The sequence below is a fragment of the Aspergillus versicolor genome (assembly GCF_001890125.1).
Source record: "Aspergillus versicolor CBS 583.65 unplaced genomic scaffold ASPVEscaffold_15, whole genome shotgun sequence".
Lineage (NCBI taxonomy): Eukaryota > Fungi > Ascomycota > Eurotiomycetes > Eurotiales > Aspergillaceae > Aspergillus > Aspergillus versicolor.
In genome coordinates this window covers 17,822-41,573 of record NW_024467538.1, presented here as the reverse complement: position 1 = coordinate 41,573, position 23,752 = coordinate 17,822, and the positions used below count along the sequence as shown (strand labels likewise).

The 23,752-nt window shown below is 53.8% G+C and overlaps 9 protein-coding genes across 9 annotated transcripts; 4 read left to right on the top strand and 5 right to left on the bottom strand.

Moving 5' to 3' along the window:
- Window positions 1–561: 561 nt before the first annotated feature.
- Window positions 562–2,122, bottom strand: ASPVEDRAFT_47326 (uncharacterized protein). The gene is made up of 4 exons (XM_040813751.1): window positions 2,106–2,122; window positions 1,237–2,019; window positions 872–1,153; window positions 562–784 (listed from the first exon to the last, which is right to left on the bottom strand). Exons 2-4 carry the CDS (start codon window positions 1,836–1,838, stop codon window positions 673–675), a joined length of 996 nt encoding a protein of 331 aa, XP_040673879.1. The 5' UTR covers window positions 1,839–2,019; window positions 2,106–2,122; the 3' UTR covers window positions 562–672.
- A 365-nt stretch (window positions 2,123–2,487) lies between these two features.
- ASPVEDRAFT_144252 (cytochrome P450) lies at window positions 2,488–4,326 on the top strand (the record flags this gene model as incomplete). Its single annotated transcript, XM_040807974.1, has 6 exons — window positions 2,488–2,562; window positions 2,624–2,774; window positions 2,834–2,893; window positions 2,948–3,226; window positions 3,280–3,648; window positions 3,704–4,326. The coding sequence occupies 6 exons, from the start codon at window positions 2,488–2,490 to the stop codon at window positions 4,324–4,326; spliced, it is 1,557 nt and encodes a 518-aa protein (XP_040673878.1).
- Window positions 4,327–4,646: 320 nt separating this feature from the next.
- Window positions 4,647–10,614, bottom strand: ASPVEDRAFT_203457 (uncharacterized protein; the record flags this gene model as incomplete). The annotated part of the gene is made up of 4 exons (XM_040809403.1): window positions 10,078–10,614; window positions 9,413–9,918; window positions 5,014–9,347; window positions 4,647–4,712 (listed from the first exon to the last, which is right to left on the bottom strand). The coding sequence occupies exons 1-4, from the start codon at window positions 10,143–10,145 to the stop codon at window positions 4,647–4,649; spliced, it is 4,974 nt and encodes a 1,657-aa protein (XP_040673877.1). The 5' UTR covers window positions 10,146–10,614.
- A 204-nt stretch (window positions 10,615–10,818) lies between these two features.
- Window positions 10,819–16,331, top strand: ASPVEDRAFT_66236 (uncharacterized protein; the record flags this gene model as incomplete). Its single annotated transcript, XM_040815867.1, has 8 exons — window positions 10,819–11,444; window positions 11,506–12,547; window positions 12,603–12,836; window positions 12,902–13,581; window positions 13,648–15,071; window positions 15,154–15,237; window positions 15,300–15,677; window positions 15,746–16,331. The coding sequence occupies exons 1-8, from the start codon at window positions 11,229–11,231 to the stop codon at window positions 16,329–16,331; spliced, it is 4,644 nt and encodes a 1,547-aa protein (XP_040673876.1). The 5' UTR covers window positions 10,819–11,228.
- Window positions 16,332–16,612: 281 nt separating this feature from the next.
- On the bottom strand, window positions 16,613–17,844 carry ASPVEDRAFT_144126 (uncharacterized protein; the record flags this gene model as incomplete). Its single annotated transcript, XM_040807965.1, has 2 exons — window positions 16,613–17,625; window positions 17,670–17,844. 2 exons carry the CDS (start codon window positions 17,842–17,844, stop codon window positions 16,613–16,615), a joined length of 1,188 nt encoding a protein of 395 aa, XP_040673875.1.
- A 560-nt stretch (window positions 17,845–18,404) lies between these two features.
- Window positions 18,405–19,615, top strand: ASPVEDRAFT_89343 (RTA1 domain-containing protein; the record flags this gene model as incomplete). Its single annotated transcript, XM_040818585.1, has 2 exons — window positions 18,405–18,608; window positions 18,674–19,615. 2 exons carry the CDS (start codon window positions 18,405–18,407, stop codon window positions 19,613–19,615), a joined length of 1,146 nt encoding a protein of 381 aa, XP_040673874.1.
- Window positions 19,616–19,885: 270 nt separating this feature from the next.
- Window positions 19,886–21,229, bottom strand: ASPVEDRAFT_89342 (uncharacterized protein; the record flags this gene model as incomplete). Its single annotated transcript, XM_040818583.1, has 5 exons — window positions 19,886–20,122; window positions 20,199–20,833; window positions 20,895–21,035; window positions 21,095–21,127; window positions 21,193–21,229. 5 exons carry the CDS (start codon window positions 21,227–21,229, stop codon window positions 19,886–19,888), a joined length of 1,083 nt encoding a protein of 360 aa, XP_040673873.1.
- Window positions 21,230–21,868: 639 nt separating this feature from the next.
- Window positions 21,869–22,454, top strand: ASPVEDRAFT_89341 (uncharacterized protein; the record flags this gene model as incomplete). The annotated part of the gene is made up of 3 exons (XM_040818582.1): window positions 21,869–21,990; window positions 22,077–22,314; window positions 22,374–22,454. The coding sequence occupies 3 exons, from the start codon at window positions 21,869–21,871 to the stop codon at window positions 22,452–22,454; spliced, it is 441 nt and encodes a 146-aa protein (XP_040673872.1).
- Window positions 22,455–22,642: 188 nt separating this feature from the next.
- ASPVEDRAFT_76855 (uncharacterized protein) lies at window positions 22,643–23,668 on the bottom strand (the record flags this gene model as incomplete). The annotated part of the gene is made up of 2 exons (XM_040816368.1): window positions 22,643–23,437; window positions 23,537–23,668. 2 exons carry the CDS (start codon window positions 23,666–23,668, stop codon window positions 22,643–22,645), a joined length of 927 nt encoding a protein of 308 aa, XP_040673871.1.
- Window positions 23,669–23,752: the final 84 nt, after the last annotated feature.

Genomic DNA, 23,752 nt, shown 5'->3' with positions numbered 1-23,752 from the left:
GTTCACAGGCAGTACCGCCCTTAGCGCTATTTCAAGATCGTTCGATGTGTAATCTTGCGCCTACGGTCCAAGACTAAGCGGCAATATACTGGTATCCCATATTGTTCCTTGATTTGTATCATGTAAGGTATAATACATGGAGTAATAGTAAGGAATACGCCAAGGCTATTCAGCGTAATACGCATACGGATACGGCCCCCAGCCCCTAAGAGTTTCTCTCTCCACAATGATCTGCCACTCATCTATTCTAAACAACAATACTCATTTAATACAAAGGGTCCAGCCACTGCAATGTGACAGGGCTAGTGGTAGCCTGAAGCCAACAGATTCCTGCGGCTAATTCCCCATTGGCTGTGCGCTCGTCCACGATTCGCCGAGGGTATGGGCTGATTCTGCTTGCTCACACACGTTTTACTAATTGGCTGCAGCGTAGAGTTTGCCATATCGGGACAGAATGCATGGAGATGGCGAACTGCTAATAGAGCCATGTAGAGCCAACCCTACTTACTCCCTCGGTGGACCCAGGGGCCAGATCGAGAATCGTACAGACTAGCTAAACAGGTGAATACTATTAGTTGACTATAGCGGGCGTCTCGCTGTAGCTACCACAGAACAATCAAGATATCAAATCAATCAATTTACATAGCAATTACGTACAAATTCACTGGGGGCTCAGATATTCTTCCCGATTCCAGGGAAAACCTTCTCCAGCTCGTCTAAAAGCTCCTGAAACAATCGCTCTTGCGTGGCGCGGCCTTCTTGGCTGCGTACAAACGCTGCAGGTCTGCATGTAATCAGCCCGTCAGCCCTCGTGGTCACAACGTGTTTATTGAATAAGTAAGGAAATCAATGAATGACAGGGACGCCTTACTCAGTCACTTTACAGTCACGCAGGTACTTTCCATTCCTCTCACCGTCGTCAGCCGCAGCGGCGTGAACCAATGTCCGGCTGCCCTCCTCTGCACTGCGAGCAAGGACAGCCATAATGGGACCTGTCAGAAGCTGAGCCACAAGCGGAGTCTCGCGGAGAAGCCCAGTTTTGCATAATCCCGGCGACACGGCGTTGAGTATGACCGGGCGTTTGTCGGGTTGGCTGAGACGCTCTGCAAGGGCACGCACGAGGTAGAGCTGGATAAGTTTGGATGTATCGTAGCTGCGAATCGGTTAATCTAGCTGTTCTAGACGCTGACCCCACCAGGCAAGAACAGGGTAAGGTTGGTGTTCGGGAATCCTTACCGTTCATCCATGTTCGCCTGCTTCTGATCCCTTAGTGCGTCGAAAATCCGCGCGGCTTTCTGCTCTGCGAAAGCCGTCGTCTCATGTCCCTCGCTGGAGACCACCACAACGCGGGGATACGCACGGGTCCGGCCCGCCGTGTCTGGCTCTTGCATCTTCGGCAAGAGCGACAGGATCAAAAGAAACGTTGAGAGGACATTCACCTGGATGGTTCGTTCCTCTTCGCCAACGAGTGTCCATTTGTTGGTTGAGATACCTGCATTTGCAACTACCACGTCCAGACGGGGGAGACCGGACGCCTTGGCGGCCAGGCTTCTAACGCCGCGGACATCTTCTAGATCCAGCGGCCAGACCTCGACGACGCCTTGTACTTTGGTGGACGCCTCAATGGACTGCTTCGCCTGCTCACCCTTTTTCACGTCGCGGACAGCCAGGATAACTGTGGCCGCTTGTAGCCGCACGAAGTGTCGCGCGGCCTCCAGCCCGAGCCCGGTATTCCCCCCCGTCACTAGGATTACGGCATCCTTGAAGCTCTGCGTAGGGTATGGGAGCTTTGAAAACTGGGAAGAGAAAAAGCGAGAAAGGTACGAGCGCTCTGCCATTGTCAATCGATTTGTCGTGAATGCGTGAGTCGAGCTTTAGGACTTGATCGCTAAAAAAGACAACGAACAGCACAGCTCAGCTATAGAGGCGGAAGAATTATCAGATATCGATGCCAAGCTCCGACATGATCCTTTTCCTTATTGCCGCACGATGTAACCTTTCCTCGTGGCGCACGGCTAGCTGTAGACTACAGTTTAGCTCCCATGGAGATACTCCGGATCGACGGGCGAACAAGATGTGACCAAGATTACAGACTGAAAACATACCACCAGTTGTAATACAGTACCTTATTTCGCCCATACATAGCCTACGTACAGAACGTCATGCCGCGAGTACACCAGGATACCAATCCTTCATCCTTCATACTTGTCCACCATGTTCCAACAGCAATGGCGAAATACGAATCACAACTGGAGCTGAACTGGGTCCACCTCATTCAGAAGGCTGAGTTTGAGTCAACAATGACGGAAAAAGGGAGCAGGGCTTGTTAGGAGGTGGGGTTGCAAGGTTGATTGCGAGGTTGCGCACATCGACCCGGCATCTCATGATGCCATTTCGTCCACTTCTTTGGGGTATTTGACTCAGTCGAGTCTCTTCCTGCTTAGCCGGAACATATCTGAAGTGAGAGGGCAAGACACGCAGTTCAATATGCTGCATACTTACTTTGCAACTTCCAACTTCCTGGCCGCATTCGCGGTGTGGCTGGGCGTGGTTGTGCTTGCGGTATGTGACCTCGCCTAGGTCCTCGCACCAAGTGACTACCGACTGACAGCCTGTGTAATAGTTGACCATATTCTGTGTTCGTCGATTGTACTTCCACCCATACTCCAAGTACCCAGGGCCTCTGCTGGGCAAGCTCACCAACTACTATGCGGTCTATCACTCATGGAAAGGTGACCAGCACCTTGATATGTGGCGCTGCCACGAGAAGTATGGTGGGTGATATTGAATCTTCTCCATGAATGGGTATCAACTGACGCTTCGCTGTTACTAGGCCCATATGTTCGTTACGGCCCCAATGAGTTGAGCGTCAACACCGCTGCAGGACTAAAAGGTGCGATGAGGCCTTCTAGCACTGTCTCTGAGAGGTCATGCTGACTGGCCATAGAGATCTACTCTCATGGCAGAAACTTCAAGAAGTCAGTCAAATACAATGCCATGGTCCACCAGGCCGCAAACACTCTGACCACAATCGACAAACGCAAGCACGGCAAGAAGCGCCGCTTGATCAGCCAGGCCTTCTCCGATGCAGCCTTCCGCGGATATGAGGAAACTATTCAGCAAAAGATCGCGCAACTTTGCACGGCACTTCGTCGGGAAGGCGATAATTCAAATGAAATTGTTCCGGATGGAAGCTGGGGGCCAGCCAAGAACATGTCCCACTGGTGTAGGTTATCCCGTGTATCTTCTTCGAGCTGTTGGCCCTAACCGTATTCGCAGGCGACTGGTTCACATTTGATGTCATGTGCAGTGTCATTTTTGGTGTACCCTGGTCTTCGTTGACAGAGAAGAAATACCGAAATGTGCCGCACTTGATTGAAGTGTCCAATGTGCGTGTCGGCTGTTTGATAGAGGCCGGCGGATCGAAGAACATGAAGATCGATAAATACCTCTTTCCCGCGGCCATTGCAGCTCGGAATCAGTTTGTCAAGTTTGTCAACGATATCATTCGGCAGGGGATGGCCATGTCAGGCAAGGGTTCCTTGAAGGGGGCATTCGCCTTGCTTCGCGATGCAACCGACCCAGAAACACAGGAGCCTCTTTCCTTCAAAGAGCTTTGCGGCGAGAGCGCAACATTGGTGGTCGCAGGTACTGTAGATCGAATCCTTCTCTCTATGAAGAGAAAACTGACCGACCATCTTAGGAACCGATACCACCTCGACCGCAGTGGCCGCGTCCATATACTACCTCTGCCACCATCCCAAGGTCTACGAACGCGCCGTGCAAGAAGTTCGCAGCACATTCCAATCCCGTGCCGAAATCGGTCTCGGTCCAAAGGTAAATTCGTGCACGTACCTCCGCGCAGTCATTGAAGAGAGCATGCGTCTGTCGCCCTCCGCCCCAGGTCCCCTATGGCGCCAGGCCGACGCGGGCGGAGCCACCGTAGATGGACAGTACATCCCCCAGGGTCTTGAGGCTGGCACCTGCGTATACGCCATTCAGCACCATCCGGAAATCTATCCGCAACCCTTCAAGTTCGTCCCAGAACGGTGGCTGGGACCCGAGGCGGTGCCTGACCCGTATCGCAGCGAATATTCGCCGTTTGCGGGCTTTACTCCCTTCTCGATTGGGCCTCGTGGATGTATTGGGAAGCCGTTGGCGTATATTGAGTTAACGTTAACACTGTGTCATATTTTGTATGCTTTTGATATGCGGCTGCCCCAGGGTGTCAAGGTAAACGAGGATGCTGAGTACCAGCTAGCTCTGCATATCACGGCTGCTAAAGAGGGACCTTTGGTGGAGTTTAGGCCTCGTACCGTAGTTTAGTGGGAGATCGATGTATAACTTGATAATGCTTGTTAGAATTGGTGTCTTAATATCAAGTCATCTGTTGAACAGCACTATGTTGAGTGTCAACCTATACCGAAGCCCTGTGATACCTAGTGATGAAGGAAGGATATATATATCTCTAGATATGCTTTTTTAAATTAGGCATCAAAGCTACGTACTTCCCGGTCTACAATCCCTCAAGATAGTAAAGTAAGCACATACTGTCTTATATTTGATCGTCTTACTGCAGATTGTTGTTACACCATGATCCACAAGCCACTGCGATCTACAAAGACTACATCCTGCTTCAGATAGACTTACCGAGCCACCCTATCATCAACATTGGTTTGTGGAGACCGGCGGAAGCATAGATATGCTGTTGCCTAATGCCGTGACATAGATGGGTATACCGCATCCTCCCAGTTTCTATATATATATATATATATATATCATTCCTAGGTGTAATAGATGCCGCCTCAACTCTCGATCCAGTACGTTTACACCCAGAATGAGATACAGCAACACATTTGGCACTTGAAATAATACATTACTAAATACTTCATCACTATGCAGAACTCCAAATCCAAAGCAAAGTCATGAAAGACAAAAGAATCCCAATCCTGACCATCACACAACAACAGCCGATATCTTATAATTCATCACTTTTTCCTCCTAGAACCTCACCGTGGGATCCAACAGCGTCTCCAACTCCTTCTGCGGCGCCCACGGCGGCGCAGTCTTCAGCTCAAAAAGCCTATTGGAAGCCAACCCCCGATAGAAGAACGAATCGGCCTTCTTTTGCCTCTTCGCTCGCTTGTCCACATATTCCTTATATTCCTGCTCCTCTAGCGTCGCAAACAGATATTTGGGATGCACGACAATAGTCTGAGCGCCCTTCTGTCCGAATCCGAATGAAGTGACGCTCACCGCGCGCATGCTGCCGCGGCCTGTGTCCAATGACCGATTTAAAAAGGCTATCTGCTCGTTCTTCTGCAGCTCGGCTTCCACGTTGTCGAGATTGCGGTTCCCCGGTACGATCCCTGTGTCCAGGATTTGCAGAGCGCCGTTGAGCATCCACGCTCCGGCTGCGCCTTTGGGATGCCCCGTTAGATATTTCTGGAACACGCCGAGGATGACGTTCCCCTTTGTCCGGCCAAGGTGGGAAAGCTGAGCCTGGATAAGACTGCACTCGTTCTTCTCATTCAGCTTCGTTGATGTCCCGTGGAAGGAGGCGACGTCGAGGTCATCGATGGTAAGACCCCAAACGGCTAATGCCCCGCGCAGGGGCGCGATGCTAGGATAGTTATGCCAGAAGGCATTGCCGAGGTGGTACTGGGCGTTTCTGAGATCCTTGCGTGCTTCGGCATCAATCTGTGCCGTGCGCTCGCGGACATAATTCTCGACCTCGGATTCCTCAATGCTGACAATCTCAAGTGGGAGCTCCTCGAGGGCAGTCTCCCGCGCGAACTCGATCTGCTTTTTGCGAAAGTCGAGGCGCTTGCGTCGGTTTGAGATCTTGAGTAATGGCGAAGAAATGAGCGAAGAGGAGGAGGGTTGCACCTCACGGGCCTTGGAGAGGATCCCCCTTCCAGGCGCGGGGACCGACCGACTTGCCTTGTCGCTGGAGGTTTCCACAAAGGCGACCACGCCGCGGACAGGCAGGCCCATCTCGATGGCGAGTCTTGCGGTCGTGAGAATCTGGACGCCACAGCCGTGGGACTCCATGAAGCCGTTGCGCGTGCTTGCAGCAGGACGAGACATCTCAGAGGCCTCGCGGCCCTGCTCGAACTCGTCGACTGTGTTGGCGGTGGCTTTCATATTGGCGAACTCGTAGAGAACCTCCTCGCCAAAGTCGTCGCCGCCACCGACGAAGCAGAATTGCGCCTTGCCACTGATCAGCGTGTCGTATCCTAGCTCGACGGACTCGATTGCGGTTGCGCAAGCGCCGACGGGTGTCCGGATGGGGCCGGCAGAGGACATGAGGAGCATGTTCATCCAAGCACCGATGGTGTTGACGAATGTCTCTTGCAGGATATCTTTCTGCACTTCCTTCTCCATATATCGGCCGCGATACATCTGCTGGAGCGAGTTAAAACCGCCCAAGGAGGAGCCAACGCAGTTGCCGGCCTCCGAGACGTGGATATACCGGTAGATCTCATAGGGATCGGTGATCCCTGACGAAAGTAGGGCCTCAATCGAGCAGGCCAGCATGTACAAGGTAACCGGGTCTACCTGCGAGATCACATCGTCCGGAATCCCGTACTTGCGTGCGTCCCAGCCAGTGGGAATTTGTCCGATGACCATTCGATCCAGCCGCAGCGCCTTGGGAACCATCAACTTTGCCCCCTTCTTCAAGACCACACGGCACTGATCGCCTCCCTCTGGATCGGGGATAATATCCACCTTGTCCCCGTGTTCCAGCTTCATCTGCTGCGCAGTAGCCTCAGGCACCTCCAATTCGGGGAAGTCCTCCTGGATAAGCACCTCATGCAGCAGCTGCTTGTGCTCGGGGTGGTAGTTTGCACCGAACCGGTCGGGCTCAATGAGACGAATGCCCGTGTGGGACAGAATATGCTCTTCGTACTTCTGCTTGACCTCATGGTCGTGGACACGCTCGTTTGTCTTTGCGTCCACCCAACCCGGTGATGCACTTGCACCGTTCTCATACCGGATCTGCCCCATCAACCAGGCCATTTCAACGCAGCCTTCGAGTGAGAACTCCCCGTAGGCTTCCATCTCCCACCGCGTACGCGCGTTGCCCCATGGTCCAATCTCCCCAAATCCTGTCACCACGACAACACGGTCGAGGTCAACCATGCCCTGTAGGTCGGGTGTGAGTGGCTTGATGTCTTGATTGTAGTCGAGGGTTGGGGGGAAGTCCAGACGGACGTGAGCTGTTGGGGTGGGGGTGGCCGTAGCCTTTGCTGGTTCGGAAGCAGCCGTGAGTGTTGGCTCCTCACAGCATTTGGCTTCCATCTCCAGCTCCTCCAGGAGCGCCTTGCGCGTGTTAGCCGTCTCATTGATTTCCGTGCGCAGCTCCTGCACCTTCTGTCTGAGATCCGGCACCGCACCCATGCGGCCGCATAAGTCGGCGTAGAGGGGCGCCTCCTCGCAGAGACTGCACATGGGGTTGAACATGAGGCAGAGGAGACACTGGGCCATCTCTTGCTGGGAGAAGGTTCGGCATCCTAGCTCCTCGATTCCTTCCGCTACAAGGTTATTGCCGCTCATGAGACCTGTTCCCCGGGTCCAGCCGATCACGGCACCGCACACGGAGAGGTAGTCGGACCAGTCCTCCGAGTGCCAACGGTTGAAGAGTGCCTCCAGACCCAGTTTAGACTCACTATAGAGACCGTCTCCACCGAAAACACCGTGGTTGGGGGAGAGAGGCAGGATGACCTGGGTTGGTCGCGTCTGCGAGCCCTGCGCTTCTTTGCGAGCCTTGACAGCACCGAGCAGGCGCAGCGTGTTGACCATCATAGTCCGATGAGCCAATTCGGAGTGCGGGTCGATCTTCTCAATTGTTCGGCCATTCTCGGGCATAGCCGCGAAGGGCAGGATATGGTCGAGATCCCAATGCAGGCCGCCCTGGGCGTCATAGATGTAATTGACTAGCGCGGTGACATCTTGCACGCTGGCCTGGTTGAAGGGCACGACGACCAGCTCCGAGCCGCGAGACCCAACCTGTGCATACAAGTCCTGGTACTTGCGGACCACGCTGGATGAGAAGCGGCTAGTTGTTACAATCACGCGAGCACCGCCAGCTAGTAGGCCCTTGAGGACTTCCGCACCAATGGACCCAACTCCAGCGCCAGTGATGAGAACAGAGCGACCAGCAAAGGACTCTCCGACGGTCGTGGCTTGCTCCAGCACGGCGCGGTACTGCTCCGTGAGGTCGCGGCTGTATGCCCAGGAAGAACCACTAGCCCGTTGCTTCAGGTGCAGGAACGGCTCCAGCGGGGCCACCTCCGTGCTTTTGGGAAGATACACCAAATTCGCGAGTGGCACTGGCTCAGGCCGGTCCTGCTCAGTGTAGGAGATATTGCCCTCTGCGCTGATCGTTGTGCGCGGACCCCGATTATCAGGCCGCGCTAGGTATCTCGGACCGTGCAGCAACGACTCGCGACACCGCGCCGCAAGCTGTGTAAATAAAGACGACAGCACTGGCTGTTGCTCGAACTTGCACATTATCCGCTGTAGCACATCCAGGAGCCTGGGGTCTGCCGCATCCTCAATATGCTTGCATTGTCTCGCCGCCAGATGCACCTCCTCCGTCTCACCACCAGCCCTCGACACCTCATAATACAACTGCAGCAGATCCTGCAACGCCCAGCTCCACGCACTATCAAACCTCCTCGCCTTTCTCGCACTAAACACCGGTTTCACCCCATCGGTAAAATCCTCCCCAAGCTCCTGACGAATCTGGTCCAGCGCCAGCCGCAGATCTTTCTCCACCGTCGCCTGCAGATCATGCAGCGCGCGCCGATCCCCATCCAGATCGATATTCAAATGCTTGGCATAGATCTTCAACAGCGCCTTCGACAGCTCCCGCTGTCCCCCCGTCAAGGCCGCTAACGTCTTCTGATCCATCGCCAAACTCTCCCCCAACCCTGATGTCTCATCTGTGGCACCCGAATTCGCGCCTAACGTCAATCCATGCTCAGCCGCATAAAATTGTACAAGCCCATAAAAGAATGATCTAGCCTCTGCCTCCTCCTTAAGTCTACTCCCGGGCTGCTGCGCAATCGCCAATAACAGGACGGAATCTTGACGCCCAGAACCTAAGCCCCAGCGGGACTGGAGATATGTTCGCGCTGTGGCGACGGTGAATTGGCCGGGCATTTTGGACGCGAACATCGCGTGGAGCATTTTCAGTATTACCTTGCGCATCTGGCCCGTGAAGGTCTTTTGGAGGGCAGCGCTGAGGTCGCTGACTGTAAGGTCTTCGGCGCGGTCGGGGAGGGACCCGAACTCGCTGGCGAGGTCGCCGATGATTTCGTTCTCTAGGGTTGAGCGACCTGGATTCGTTGTTAGATCGATCAATTCATCGCAACAGGAGAAGGGGCTCGATGGGTCTACTTACCACCAGACAGCGATTTGATACTCTGTGTCCCGACCACGTCCGTCACCGCGATCTTCAAAATTCTCGATAACAGTGTGCGAACGATCTCAGAGGCTCGCGCTGGTTGGTCTTCGATGGCTTCGATGCCGCCAGCCGGTGCTACCGCTTTGGCGGCGGGAGCGGGAGGGGCCTTAACAGCAGCAGTACTGCCGACGCCAGCAGGCGTCCCGTCGCCACCGGAAGCCTGGGTATGGGCCTGGGCAGCCGGAGCGGGTGCCTCCGCGCCAATGCCAATACCAACGCCATCGTCCTCATAGTAGATATCCTTCCCCTGTTTCTCGGAGGCGAGCAACTGACGCTCCAGCAGGGAGGCCCGGTCGCTGTGCAGGAATTTGGACTGGACGGTTTGTTTGATCATGTTGGTAAGTGTTGCGGCTGGGCCGATCTCAATGATGCGCTCGGCGCGGTATTGACCGAGCACAACATCTTGGGTTTCGATCCAGCGGACCGGGGAGGCAAATTGATATCTGGTAATTGCATATAGGTGTAAGTATGAAGCTCAACAAGGACACTTGACATGAGGAGGGAGCGATAAGGAAGGAGAGAGGGATCACGAAAGCTCATGATCAACATGAACTATGCAGGGTATATGGTATGGTTGCACAAGGTAAGAGGGATAAACGCACGACATCAGCTCCAAGAGCAGAGTATGGGCGAGCTTCCGCTGCGCACCATCATCTTGGGCGGAGACCATGGCTGGTCCCTTTCTTCTTTGGCCTTTCTTTCTTTCGTTCCCTTAGTTTGTTGGTGTGACACTGATGAAATGGTCCACGTAAGAACCCTTTTCAACAGTGACTTCTGTGTTAGACGGCCGGAGTTATTATTATACCCGGTGGGATAAGGGGAATGGCATCTATTTCGAAGAATCCACCAGCAGACTTCGAGATGACCTCAGACCTGCTTCCATGTTCCCAATTTCTCGGCGAGGCTGGTGCTGACAGGGTTATATGCACAAGGTGTTCGGTCTGGCCACTTGGGTGTTCTTGCGGCGTTGGATCGTTGGATTTGCAAGAATAGAACGTGTGTAGTCCATGTGGCCGGATGCATCTGCGTATGCATCTACCCCTGTATTTGCGCGTGTATTACCGTATGTATGTAATCATGTATTATGTACGTATGTATCGTATGTATGTTACTCCCAATATAGATGTACTCGAGCCAGGCTTTTAGCGTAATAAACAATAACGCAAGTTGATTGGCCTGCTCGTAAGCCCTAAGCCTAGACAGGTCACCAAGAGTGCCGAGAGTTTCTCCCCTGGCTGACAGGGCTGATCAAATCCCGAAACCCAAATGGTCCTCAGAGCTGAAGCTTGGCCCTGTCGCTTCCATGGCGTACCCGAATTCTTCTAGGCTGTACGATCGATACTCGCTTCTCTTGGCCTTGGGGGCCGAGTCCGCTGTACGTTTACGAGCCACGGCCACGCGAAGTCAACGTTTCCATTCGGAAGCATACCCGCAATCCCGTACACGCGGACCCAAGCTGAGCCCCGTCCGTCCACCATTCCTTTCATGCAGACACAGCCGCTGGCTTTGGGGGTGGTTCTGTTCTTGGCTCTGGCAGCACAGGTGGGAGTTGGAGTGACAGTAAGACCCGCTTTGTCCTGTCCTGAACTGTGCTCTATTCGTGAAGCAGCGAGCGACAGGCTTTCTCCAGGCGGACGCGCAGAAACTCAGTGAAGAATCCCTACTTTCCCATAAACCCAGGAGGCTGGGTTGTGCGTGATGAACGGGGGGTGGATTTGAACCTCTATCTCTGTTTGCTGCGTTTGAACTCGCCATGGCGGGCTCTTGCACGATCGATGAGCACAACCACTTCGGCCCCATAGTTGGAGACACCTGCTATGGGGGGTTGGACTTTACTTTGTACTTTGAGGAAGCCTTTTTGTCTATCTTTCCTGCTGCGACGTTGATCTTGGCTGCGACTGTAAGGTGTTTCCTGGTTCGTAGCGCCAGTCTCAAGGTCAGGGGGGGCTGGCTGCACACTTTGAAACTGGTATGTCTGTCTAGAATATCTGGTGCAGTAGTGCGTGAACGGAACTGAGTACCCGATATAGCTACTGCTTGCACCCTATTCCATCTCGCAACTATTGCTACTCGCATTTTGGATGAAATCCGGAGCCCCAAAGACAGACCTCACCATTGCCTCGACAGTCTTACGGTTCATTGCCACGCTGCCTTGCGGGTATCTATTACACTTACAGCATCATCGCTCTCTCCGGCCATCTAAGATCCTAAGTATCTACTTCATCCTTACGCTACTCTTCGACATCCCCCTCGCTCGAACAACATGGGTCATCCAAGGCCTGCGCACTGTCTCCGCCATCTTCATCGCTGGCACAGTTGTGAAAGCCCCCCTTCTGATCCTCGAGATCTGGGAAAAGCAACGCCTCGCCAGACCAATGTATGCGAGTCGCGCACCCGAGGACTGGACCGGCGTTGTCAACCGCAGTCTCTTCTGGTGGATCAACCCGCTCTTATTCCGCGGCGCGCGCACCAGCCTGTCAGTGGGTGACCTCTTCCACCTTGAAAGCTGCATGCTCCCCGACCCGGAGGGCAAGCACCGCGTTGTCGGGCACTGGGAGAATGTTACAAATAAGGACAAGGCTGGCGCGATGGTTGTGCCGATGGCCAAAGCCTTTAAATGGGAGCTGTTGGCTGGGGTTTTCCCCCGTCTGTGTCAAAGCGGATTCATCATCTCGCAGCCATTCCTTGTCCGCGCCACGGTCGAGTTGTTTGTTTATCGGGACCGGCCGGATTCTCGTAATAAAGCGACGCTGTTGATTGGTGCTTATGCGCTCGTTTACGGCGGGATTGCTGTCGCGACTGCGACGGCGCAGCATAAAACGTACCGGGTGATCACGATGATGCGCGCGGCGCTGGTGGATATGATCTTTGAGAAGAGCACGGCTATCAACGCGCATAAGAACGATGACTCGGCGGCCCTGACGCTCATGAGTACTGATATTGAACGCATTACCCACTGTGGCCGGTACATCCATGATACGTGGGCGAGTCTGATTGAGATTGGCATTGCGTTGTATTTGCTGTATAATGAGCTGGACACGGCGGGTATCGCGCCGATTATTATCGCTTTTGGTGAGTTTGAGACTCTTCTCTTTCAGCCTAAGTCTAAAATGCTTACCTCGATTAGGATGCACGGTGCTGGCCATGAAGATCGCTATGATGGCTGGCGAGCGCCAGAATCTGTGGATCGAGGCTATCCAGAAACGAGTAGCAATCACAGCGGAGATGCTGGGCTCGATGAAGGGTTTCAAGATATCCGGCCTAACTGATCTTCTGCATAACAAGATTCAAGCACTGCGGGAGCATGAGATTCTTGCGTCCCAGAAATTCCGCTCGCTTCTAATTGCCGTTGTTGGGCTTTGTAAGTGTCCCTCTTCGCTTCTCTGCACACTTCCTTTGAACTGTCTTGCTGATTAGCAGCGCCAGCGAACTTCAACACGCTCATGACGCCGATTGTCAGCTTCACCATCTACGCAATGGGCTCGGGAGACGCACCAGACGAGATCCTCGGCAGCGCGCGCGCTCTAACCTCCCTAACTCTCTTCAACCTCTTCGCAGTCTTCATCGGCACCCTAGTCGAGTCGATCAGCGAGACCGCAATGGCGCTCGAGTGTCTCGATCGGATCCGCAACTACCTCGCCCAGGACCCGCATCAAGATCCGCGCGAGGTCATCCGATCCCCTCTGACCGAAAAAACACCCTGCATTGAGGCATTCGAAGTCGACATCGGATGGAAGAGCGGCGAGGAGTCGATCCTGCACCGCCTTTCCTACCGGATCGATCGCCACAGTTTGACGATGATTGTGGGTGCTGTGGGGTGCGGAAAGACGACGCTGGTGAAGGCGATGCTTGGCGAGGTTAACTGTCTGACGGGCAAGATGAAGGTGAACTGCGACCGCATGGCATATTGTGGGCAGGAGGCTTGGTTGACGAACGGCAGTATACGGGAGAATATCCTCGGGGGGTCGCCATATGATCCGCCGTGGTATTCAACTGTTGTTGCGGCTTGCGGGCTGGAGAAAGACTTTACCGAGCTGACTGCTGGTGATCAGACTGCCGCGGGCAGTAAGGGTGTTTCGCTGAGTGGTGGGCAGAAGCAGAGACTGGTATGCATGCCCTTCTCGTCTGTTGAACTGGTTAGGGCTGCCTTGATGTAGCTAACAAAAGCTAAGGCACTCGCACGCGCTCTCTATTCCGGCGTCGAAACTATCCTCCTAGACGACGCCCTCAGCGGACTCGACCCGGTAACGGACGAACACATCTTCACCCAGGTTCTCGGTCCCAACGGCCTCGTCAGAAAGCGGCGCTTGACCGTGATCATGGTCACGCACGCCGTCCACCGACTCCCCTACGCCGATCACATCATTGCCCTAAACACTGACGGCACCATCCTCGTCCAAGGCACATTTGATGACTGCTGCAAAAGACTCGACTACATCCAAGGCTTTGCAATCGCCCAACCGCCCGCAATCCAGATGAAGAGCGCCATGCCCAAGGCCGTCGAGGTCACCAAAGCAGCCCCCTACTCCGACGAGGCCATCTCAGACGCGCGCAAGTCCAGCGACTATCAGACATATCTCTATTACCTCACCACGGTGCCGTGGCACAACTGGCTGGTGTACTTCGGACTCATGGCCATCTTCGTCTTCCTGCAGGCTTTCCCGACCGTCTGGGTAACCTGGTGGGCGCGAGACAACGACGCCCAGCCGAACAAGAACAGAAGCATGCGGATCGGCGTCTACTGGATGTTCGGCGTGCTCGGCGCCTGTTTTCTCCTCGCAACGGCCTGCTTCTACATGCTTAAGATCGTCGCCAAAACGGCGTCGGTCATCCACTCGCGCCTTCTGCGAACGGTCGTCAACGCCCCGATGTCCTTCTTCGCCTCGACCGACTCGGGAACAACCCTTAACCGCTTCAGCCAGGACCTCGAGCTCATCGACATGGAGCTCCCACTTGCGGTCCTCCAGACCTGTCTCGCGCTCTTCCTCTGCGTCGCACAGCTCATCATCATCGCCGTCTCGGCCCGATACATCACGGCCACGATCCCGCTCTGCGTCCTCGTCTACTGTATCATCGGCACCTTCTACATGCGCACCTCGCGGCAGCTCCGCATCATGGAAATCGAAGCCAAATCGCCGCTCTTCTCCAACTTTATGGAGCTACTCAATGGCCTCATCACAATCCGCGCCTTCAACTGGGCCGAGCAATACAAGCTCCGCAACCGGGCTCTCCTCGCTGAATCCCAGCGCCCATACTACCTCCTCTACGCCGTGCAGCGCTGGCTCAGCCTCGTCCTCGACATGACGGTCGCCGGGTTCGTGCTTGTGCTAATGGGAATTGCGGTGGGCACGATGCATAGTACGAACGCGAGTTCGCTGGGTCTAGCGCTTGTGAATGTTGTTTCGTTGAGTGCGAGTGTTAAGGCCCTTATCACGGATTGGACCGTGCTAGAGACCAGCTTAGGGGCTGTAACTCGGGTGAAGCATTTTGCTGAGTCGACCGAGTCGGAGAACCTGGTGCAGGAGAGGGATCTCCCGCCAGAGGATTGGACCAGCGGGGGAACCGTGGAGTACAGAAACGTTTCGGCGTTCTATCGGTTGGTTTCCCACCCTCTTTTTTTTGTGTCTCTAAAGTTAGGGTGATCCATTTGACGACGTACTGATTTGAAATTGATGTAGGGCCCCTTCAAAGCCCGTGTTGAAGAATGTTTCTTTCCGCGTGAAGAAGGGAGAGAAGGTCGCTATTGTCGGTCGCAGTGGAAGGTACGTCAGATCTATCCCTACCCACAGTCCCCTAACAGCTGCTAACCACAATGAACATTCAGCGGCAAAAGCACCCTTGTTTCCGCGCTGTTCCGGATGATCGAGCTCTGCGACGGCACCATCTCCGTCGACGGAATCAACATCACCACCCTCCGCCGCCAAGCAATCCGCTCCGCCATCATCGGTCTCCCGCAGGACCCCCTCCTCCTCGAAGGAAGCACAATCCGCGAGAACGTCGATCCATTTGACTACTGCCCCGACGAGGCTGTCATCAACACCCTGAAGCGCGTGGGTCTGTGGGAGATCCTCGCTAGCAAGGATGGGGTGGAGACGATCGCCAGCCCTGAACTATTCTCGCACGGCCAGAAGCAGTTGCTCTGTATGGCGAAGGCTATGCTGCGACATGGGAATATTATTGTTTTTGATGAGGCAACGAGTGGGTAAGTAGTTAATCCCCTTTCCCTTTCCCTTCCCCATCCATTGGCCTTGAGCTCCTAATGCAAAACAGAGTCGACCCCGAAACCGACGAAATGATGCAGGAGCTCATCCGCAGCTGCTTCGCCGAGCACACAGTGCTCACCGTAACGCACCGACTGGACACAATCATCGACTACGACCGCGTCCTCGTTATGGACAACGGCATCCTGCTCGAGAGCGACCCACCGCGGACCCTCCTCTCGCGTCCGTCCGTCTTCCGCGAACTGTACAAGTCTTCACGCGGCTGGGAAGAGTACGAGCGTCAGGAGCGTGCCGAGGCCGAGGCTCGGAGGCGCGAGAAGGCCGAGAAAGAGCGCGCAGAGGAGGAGCTGCGTGGACGGAGGGGACTCATTAGTGAGAAGGAGGAGCCAGAGACGGTTAGTGCGATTCGCGAGCATTGGAATGTGGTGAATCAGTTGTTCGGAGGGATAATTCCGAAAGCGGTCCCGAGAACGAGGAGTCGCAGTCGGGAGCATAGTGCGGAAAGGAGAGAGAGTAAAAGATATAGTGGTGGGGACTGGGCAGGTGAGGGTGATGGGGATGGTGCGGATGGGGGGTTGGGGAGGAGGGATACGAGGAGGCATTTGACTGGGTTGGCTGCGAGGGGGTTACATTAGTTTTTTTTTTTTTAATTTTCATTTGTTTAGATGTTATTGTTTGTAATAAGGGATCGGACTAATGGAGAGTTGGTAGATTCAATTCTACAAATATATAATATATATATATATGCTACACCCGAAGCAGAGGAAACACAAACGGTCCACGCAGATGCGAAACCCGTTTACAATAATATTTGTCCTTCCTATTGCTGCTACGATTGATTATACACGGTAACTAGACATTCGTTAGTTACTCCTCTCCTTCCCTCCCTCTCTCTTCTGCGTTGGCTGGGAAAAACTCACCTCCATGAATGCTCAACCAGGCCATACTGCACCTCCTCAAGCCAAGTCTTCATCTGCAGACTCAACGGACCAGCTTCTTGCCCCTCTTGCAGACCGCAGGAAATAATCTGGTCTCCCCAGCGAATCGACCTCACCGGCGACACCACCACCGCCGTTCCCGCACCAAACACCTCCAGCAGGCGGCCCTCCTTCGACGCAGCCGCCAGCTCTCCCATCGTAATCCTCCTCTCCACCACCTCCAAACCAGGCCCTGCAAGTCTCTCCCTTGCGAGCTCCAAAATCGACATTCGCGTCACTCCGGGCAGTATTGTCCCATCCAACGGCGGCGTCACAAGCTCTTTTTTCCCCGTGGAAGGGTTCGCCCAGACCACAAAGAGATTCATGGTGCCGGCCTCGGTCACAAACTCCTCGCCCCTCTCACGATCAGCCAGCAGCCACAGATTCTGCTCGCACCCGGCCTCTGCCGCCTCTTCCTGGGGCACAATACTCGGCGCGTAGTTCCCACCGACCTTGAACTCTCCCACACCACCAGGCCACGCGCGCACCGGCGACCGCGTCGCCTGCAACGTGACAGCCTTCATCCCATTGGCGAAATAATCTCCCATCGGACTGGCAATGACAAACAACATTGCGCTCCGGGGTCGCGAAACACTGATACTGGCATCGGTGCCTAGCAACGTTGGGCGCAGGTAGAGGGAGTGGCCCGGTAAGTGTGGGATGAATCTCTTCTCGAGATCGACATATTTGGCTAAAAACTCCAACACGCGGGACTCATCGAATATCGGAAGAGCGAGTCGAGCTGCGGACCTGTTGAGCCGCGCGAGGTTTTTCTCAGGCCGCAAAAGCCGCGCGTTGCCGTGCGGGTCTTTGTACGCTTTCATGCCCTCGAAGCAGGTAAATGCGTAGTGGAGGACGCAGGACGCCGGGTCAAGCCGGAGGGTGTCGTAGGGGGTGATTTGGGCATCGCTCCAGCCTTGGGTTGTGGTCCATTCGAGCTTCAGGATGTGATCTGTCGCAAGTATAAGTGGTACATTACTTGGCCGATATGTATACACTTCGAGTCTGAGGGATACTTGCCGGTGAAAGACCGCCCGAATTGTAGCTCGGAGGGGTTGGGCTGGGGTTTGGGCGACTGGGTCTTCTCAATGCGCAGAAGTTGGGATGGAGATGAATAGTGGCGCCTGGCGAGTGCAGGCAAGTGCCAGCGGCGGTAGAGCAGTCGCGCCATCCAGAGAAGCCAACAGGCTGTGACTCTTCCGGACTGGCAGTGATCGACAGTATTTGACGGTTCAGCTGCGGCAGAGTCCTCGCCCGGTGATTGGCCAGATCAATGGAGAAAATAAGCTTACCTGAAAGACTTAGCGTATCCGATCGCACCAATAGGATTGTGCCGATCATCCCGCCAGTCTGTCATGCTGGTCGAGGCTCACGCCATCCTTTCATGGGTGATTTTTTTAGCCTACTATTCTTCTAGCCTGCCTTGGCTGCGCTAGGCCAATGATCAATTTTATTTTTTCTTTGTTGTTGGGGGCTGAAAACAATGCTGCCTGGGCGCTGAGCCCTGCTTGGCCCAGCGCCGGCGCTTACAGTACGGGGCCTTGATACGTCCTCCTACTATAGTCTCTGCTGGTATAGCTGCCGCTCGCTTTCACGATTCCCGATACACAGACCTCCCGTTTCACCTTTTGTTTCTGCCTGAAATGCTGCAGCTGGTTATATAGTGTCTCTTATCCTCAGTCCACCCGGTCAGACAACCAACCTTCTGGTCCAAGCCAACCAACAGCCACCATGAGTGCCACCACCACTTCCGCGTCGGAGACCAGCACTCCAACATGTCTCCCTATCCCCCCGAAAGAGAACGGCTATGTGCCGCCCGGAGGATGTGGCAATATCCACATGTACGAGGCTAGCTTCGCGGCGCCGGTCTTGTTTTCAGTGTTGTTCGGCCTTACGACGATCATCCATATTGTTCAGGCAATCATGTTTAAGAAGGTACGTCTACACATCTTGCTGGGGAAATAAAAAGAAAAATAGAGAAAAAAAGCTAACAAAGCCAGCGCTACGCCTGGGTCGTAATCATGGGCTCACTGTGGGAACTTATCGCCTTCATAATGCGGTCTCTTTTCGCGAAAAACCAAAGCAGCGACGCCTACAATACTCCCTTCACCATTTTCTTCCTCCTTGCACCAATCTGGGTCAACGCCTTCCTCTACATGACCCTCGGCCGCCTCATCTACTTCTTCCTCCCCAGCGGCCGCCTCGGCGGCATCGGCGCAAAACGCTTCGGACACATCTTCGTCTGGCTAGAGATCCTGGCCTTCATCATCCAGCTTGTTGGTGCGGCATTTACGACAGACACAGAGGCGTCGCAGGAGACGATCATGCGCGGAGTTCATATCTACATGGGAGGCATTGGCGTGCAGGAACTTTTTATCTTGATCTTCACGGGGCTGTTCATTCACCTGCAGCGGAAGATGGGCGAAATGGAGCGACAGGGAAATCTGGATGCCGAGAAGATTGGTAGGGGGTCGATCCCGTGGCGATGGCTGTTTTACGCGATCTATGCCTCGCTGTTCCTTATCACTGTGCGTATCATTTTCCGGTTGGCGCAGTATGCGGACGGTACGAATATCGACAACCCGGCACTGCGGAACGAGTGGTTCGAGTATGTATGGGATGCGGCGCCGATCTTTATTTGTTTGGCTATATTGAACGTTGCGCATCCGGGGAGGGTGTTGGTGGGCCCCGATAGCGAGTTCCCGAGGGTGAGTCGGAAGGAGAAAAAGCAACGGAAGAGGGAGAAGAAGGAGGCCAAGATAGCAGAGAAGGAAGCGAAGAAGGATAGGAAGAGGAGGAGAAAGCATGGGAACATTGGAGTTGATCTGCTGGATGCGCAGGAGAGGGGGTCCGCTCCGGGGACGGCTCCTGGTGGGTATGGATATCAGAGAGAGAACCAGAGGACGTGGTATGACAATCAAGGGAATGAGGTGAGGCCGTGATGGAGTGCTTTTAATAGCGATGTTATTTAGTTACTTCATGGCGTGAGAGATCCTTTGCTATTCCTCTTCAATCTTGTTATCCATGTTTCAGGTAGATACTGCAAATACATGAAGATTGTGAATATCCCAAAACCATGGGTGCAGCTGCTTTGAAGACTATGCGGAAGTATAGGTTGGTTCCAACCATCTGCGGCATTGAAACGAATATCCTCACGATATTGAGAGAGATGACAAGATTAAGATGTGGTTCTGAAGTAAATATACTATATACTAGACAGTCACCTCCTCAACCCTCTTCAACCAGCCAAACGAATCCTTCTCGTCACCCTTCTGGATACCCTTCAAGTGCGTCGACAACTTCTCGCAGGCACTGCCAGGCTCATCGCTAGTTATATACCTGAACACCTGATCCTTGGTACGATGCGTGATAGAGCGGATGGAGGTGATCATGGCAGCCGTACCGACGGCAAGCACCTCATCAAAGAATTCCAGCTCGTCGTACGGGATCTATACATATACCAATCAGCCTCTGAGCCTGGGAGATATGTAGGAAAGATCGCATGCAGATGGAGAAACAACTTACCGGCCTCACCTCAACCCTCCAACCCAAAGACCTCGCCACATCCACGACACTAGTACTCGTCACACTCTTGATAACACACTGGCTATTCGGCACAACCAGCGTGTACCCCTTCCTCTCACCTCCAGCTCCGGTATACTTAATCCCCACAAACCCCGACGTACTGAACTCATCAATCTCGCTCCGGGTCTTACTATCCAAGTGCAGCGTAATCCCAAACCCCTCCTTCCTCGCCTTATCACTCCACTTCAGCACCGGCGCATAATTGCCGCCTACCTTGACGTTGCCGACGCCCAGCGGCGCCGCGCGGTCCAGCTCCTCCAGCACCACCGCATCAACGGGTAAAGTGCCATGGTATGCACAGAAGGGCAGAGCGTAAACGACGAACTTGTATTGTGGCCCCGCGGCAACGGGCATCCAGCCGCCAGAGCCGAAGGCGAGCGGCCGGATGTACATGGCTGCTTCGCTGGCGTGCGGGGGCACGAACTCGCTATTCTTGGCGACGGCGAGATTGACGGAGATCCAAAAGAGGGACTCCGGGATGGAGGGAATGGAAACGGCGTCGCAGGAGCGCTGCATGCGGAGTGCATGGTCGGTGGGCCGGAAGATTTGGATCTGGCCGTTGGGGTCGCGGTAGGCTGGCATGGTATAGTTAGAAGATGGAGATGGAGAGGGAGGATGGACAAGAGCATGACATACCTTTCATCCCTTCAAACACCTGCTGTCCGTAGTTCAGTCCTGGTGCTAGGCCGTGGACTTTGAGATAATGGTCTTGCACGAAGACGGGATCGGACCAGGTTCCTGTCCGGTAGTTGAAGTCGCTTTCGACATGGCCGTTTACTAGTAGGTCCTGTTAGCATGGAGATCTAGATACAAGAACGCAGATGCGACAGGATTACCGTCTAAGAAGGAGACCCCGACTTTTTCCCATTCTGTCTGTTATTAGCATGCATTACTCATACAGTAATCACCATAGCCAGAGTCCAGAAACGCATACCAATGTCGCTACGAGGCTCGGCAGGGAAGGTGGACATGTTGACGGTAGCCAACTAAGATGGGTGCAAATGTGAGTGATTGAAGCGGTGACGAGTTTACACTGAGTGACTCCTGGCAAGCATAAGCATAACTTTTATAGCCAAGTCGTCATTTCCTGAGGACGAGCCATTGACGCTTGTCAAGTTCGTACCTCGCAAGCTGAACGTACATGCTTGCATGCTACACTTTCCATGGAACCTCTTTTCGAAGGGACTATACTTTAGATTATTGGGCTGTTGGGGGCCGTTTGTTCTAACCTGGATTTTTATTTTTATTTTTTCTAATTTTTCAATTATTTCGCTAACAGATGCTCAGAGGAAATGAGATCCACCTGGTAATTTTGCTTTCTCGATTGATCTAACTCCGTACTGTCATGGATACCATACATACCGTATTACAAACGGCTGTATCTGCTGTAAAAACCACTCTACATCATCTTACTTTCAGCCTCAAATATCACGAAGATGGCAGCAGCTGCCGGCCAACGCCAGTCTCACTCCAGCCCACGACGAATGGTCTAGTTTCTCCATCTCTGGGGGCCGTAATCTATATAAATCCACACCTGGGCGCGCAAACCACACCAGCCAGTAGGACACAGCAATAGCAACCACAAGCAGCATACCACGCGCTCAGTCACGATGATCAATCAAACAGCCACGCTGCTCACTCGCTCACTTCGTCCCAGATCAGCCTTGGTTGGTGCTGGTCTTGGCTACCGGCGTCGATTCCTCACAACTGTCAAATCTCCACTAAACGAATTGTAACTATACTCCGCACCCTTTCCGGTCCAATGTTATTTGCCTGCCTGCATGCCTGCCTCGATGCTGACAAATATTGCGTCTATAGCTTCGTCGTCATCTTCAACAAGAAGAACGCCAAAGAGTCAGGCCTAGCCCCGGCGCCTCAGACTATCGAGTTCAAGGAGCAGGATGTCATCCTCACCTTCGCGGGCGACATGATGGCCTCCGCGGCGCTGACGACGAATTCAGCGACGGCGAGAACCCTGGGGGCCTGCTTTGCGTGCCAGGCGCCCAGCGAGCAGGGAGTGTTGCAGGCGATTCGCGCCCATGAGAACACCGCCAAGGTTAGTACGCACAAGCTAGAACGAGGCAGTGGGTGGGGGCTAATATGCACACGTACAAGGGGCTGTGGGATATTGAGTCGGTAGAGATATCTGCGTTGGAGACGATTCACACTGGGGATTATGAGAGGACCCGGGAGTAGATTAGAGTGGAAGTTGAGTTGTATTGCGGGTCTCTATAGACTTCGAGGCCGTGGCTTAGATGTGGTGTAATGTGAAGTAGAACGTCCGCGATGCATATGCAGTGATACGTTGAAAACTGGATCAGTCCATGTATGTACATACATTCTGCTTCAGCAGGCCTGCCTCTCCTTATTCCTGTTTTCCGGTGTCAAAGATCACCATACCTCCCAAGCACCCCTGACTCCCCAAACCCTGTCATCAAAGGCAGCACCTCCAACCCGGAAAACTTGCCTGCAGTCACCAAACCCTTCTGTCTTGCTTCCTCAAATTGCTCTTTGCCCCAGTTGCTGCCAACAGACGCCTTTTCTGCCTTCTCTTCTACTACCTCCTCGTCCTGTGGCAGTGGCAACAAGCCACACTCCTGCAAAACCCGCTCGGGCTTCACAGTAATTCTCCCCTCCTTAAACACATACCTTGCCATACAAGAGGCCAATACAACCTTTGAGTTCACCTTGGGATCGAGATCAAGACCCCCCCCGAAGTTTCCATCCTTGCTCAATGCCCCCTTCTTCACAAAATAACTAACCACATAAACCCACTTCTCATCCCACGCCAGCACGCGACTCCAGATTTCATACCGCTGAAGCGGTTTGATCTCGCGATGAAACAAGCAAGAAACGCCGCCCATTGCCATCATGAGCGGTTTTTTCCTTGCCTGCCCGTTTCCGCTGCCGTTAGCTGTCTTGGTCTTCCCCGGCATCGACGCAGTCGAAAGAACATGCTTAAAATGCACCATCATCAACTGCGTGCGATTAATATCCAGATCGGAGAAAAAAGTGCTGTTGGACTTGTGGAGGTTGTAGTCGCACTCGATGACCGGGTTGCTGCACTCAGTCACAAAGTAACTGTAGAGGCGCGGACGGCCCCGGCTGTCGAGCAAGGGCGCTGGGGTTGTTGAGCGCTTCCATACTAGTTCGATGAAGAGGCCTTTGAAGAGGCGGTACTGATTGAGAGCTTCGAGTTAGTGTAGATCCAGGAATTTTATTTTTTCTCTTTCTCGCTTTTTTCCGTGGAATGCATTGCAATATTGCGAGTGACTTACGTGCCAGACACCGGGGAGACCCTTTGCGTTTAAGAAGAGGAAGAAAATGCCCACGCCGGTTAAGAAACGGTTGAAGGTGATGGAGTCCCAGACTCTACTGAGGAGGGTTTCGACTGACGGGGACAGAGGCATTGTTGCGCTTGCTGGTCTGAAAAGTTGTCAACTGTGAGAGAAACACCAGGAGAGAAGAACTCTTAGAAAATTAAGTCTCCTGCA

Coding starts and splice junctions, on each gene's coding strand:
- ASPVEDRAFT_47326 (XM_040813751.1), bottom strand. CDS start 1,838: ATGGCAGAGCGCTCGTACCTTTCTCGCTTTTTCTCTTCCCAGTTTTCA. Junction 1,154..1,236: donor CAGGCGAACATGGATGAACG/GTAAGGATTCCC, acceptor ACCGATTCGCAG/CTACGATACATCCAAACTTA. Junction 785..871: donor CGTGACTGTAAAGTGACTGA/GTAAGGCGTCCC, acceptor GATTACATGCAG/ACCTGCAGCGTTTGTACGCA.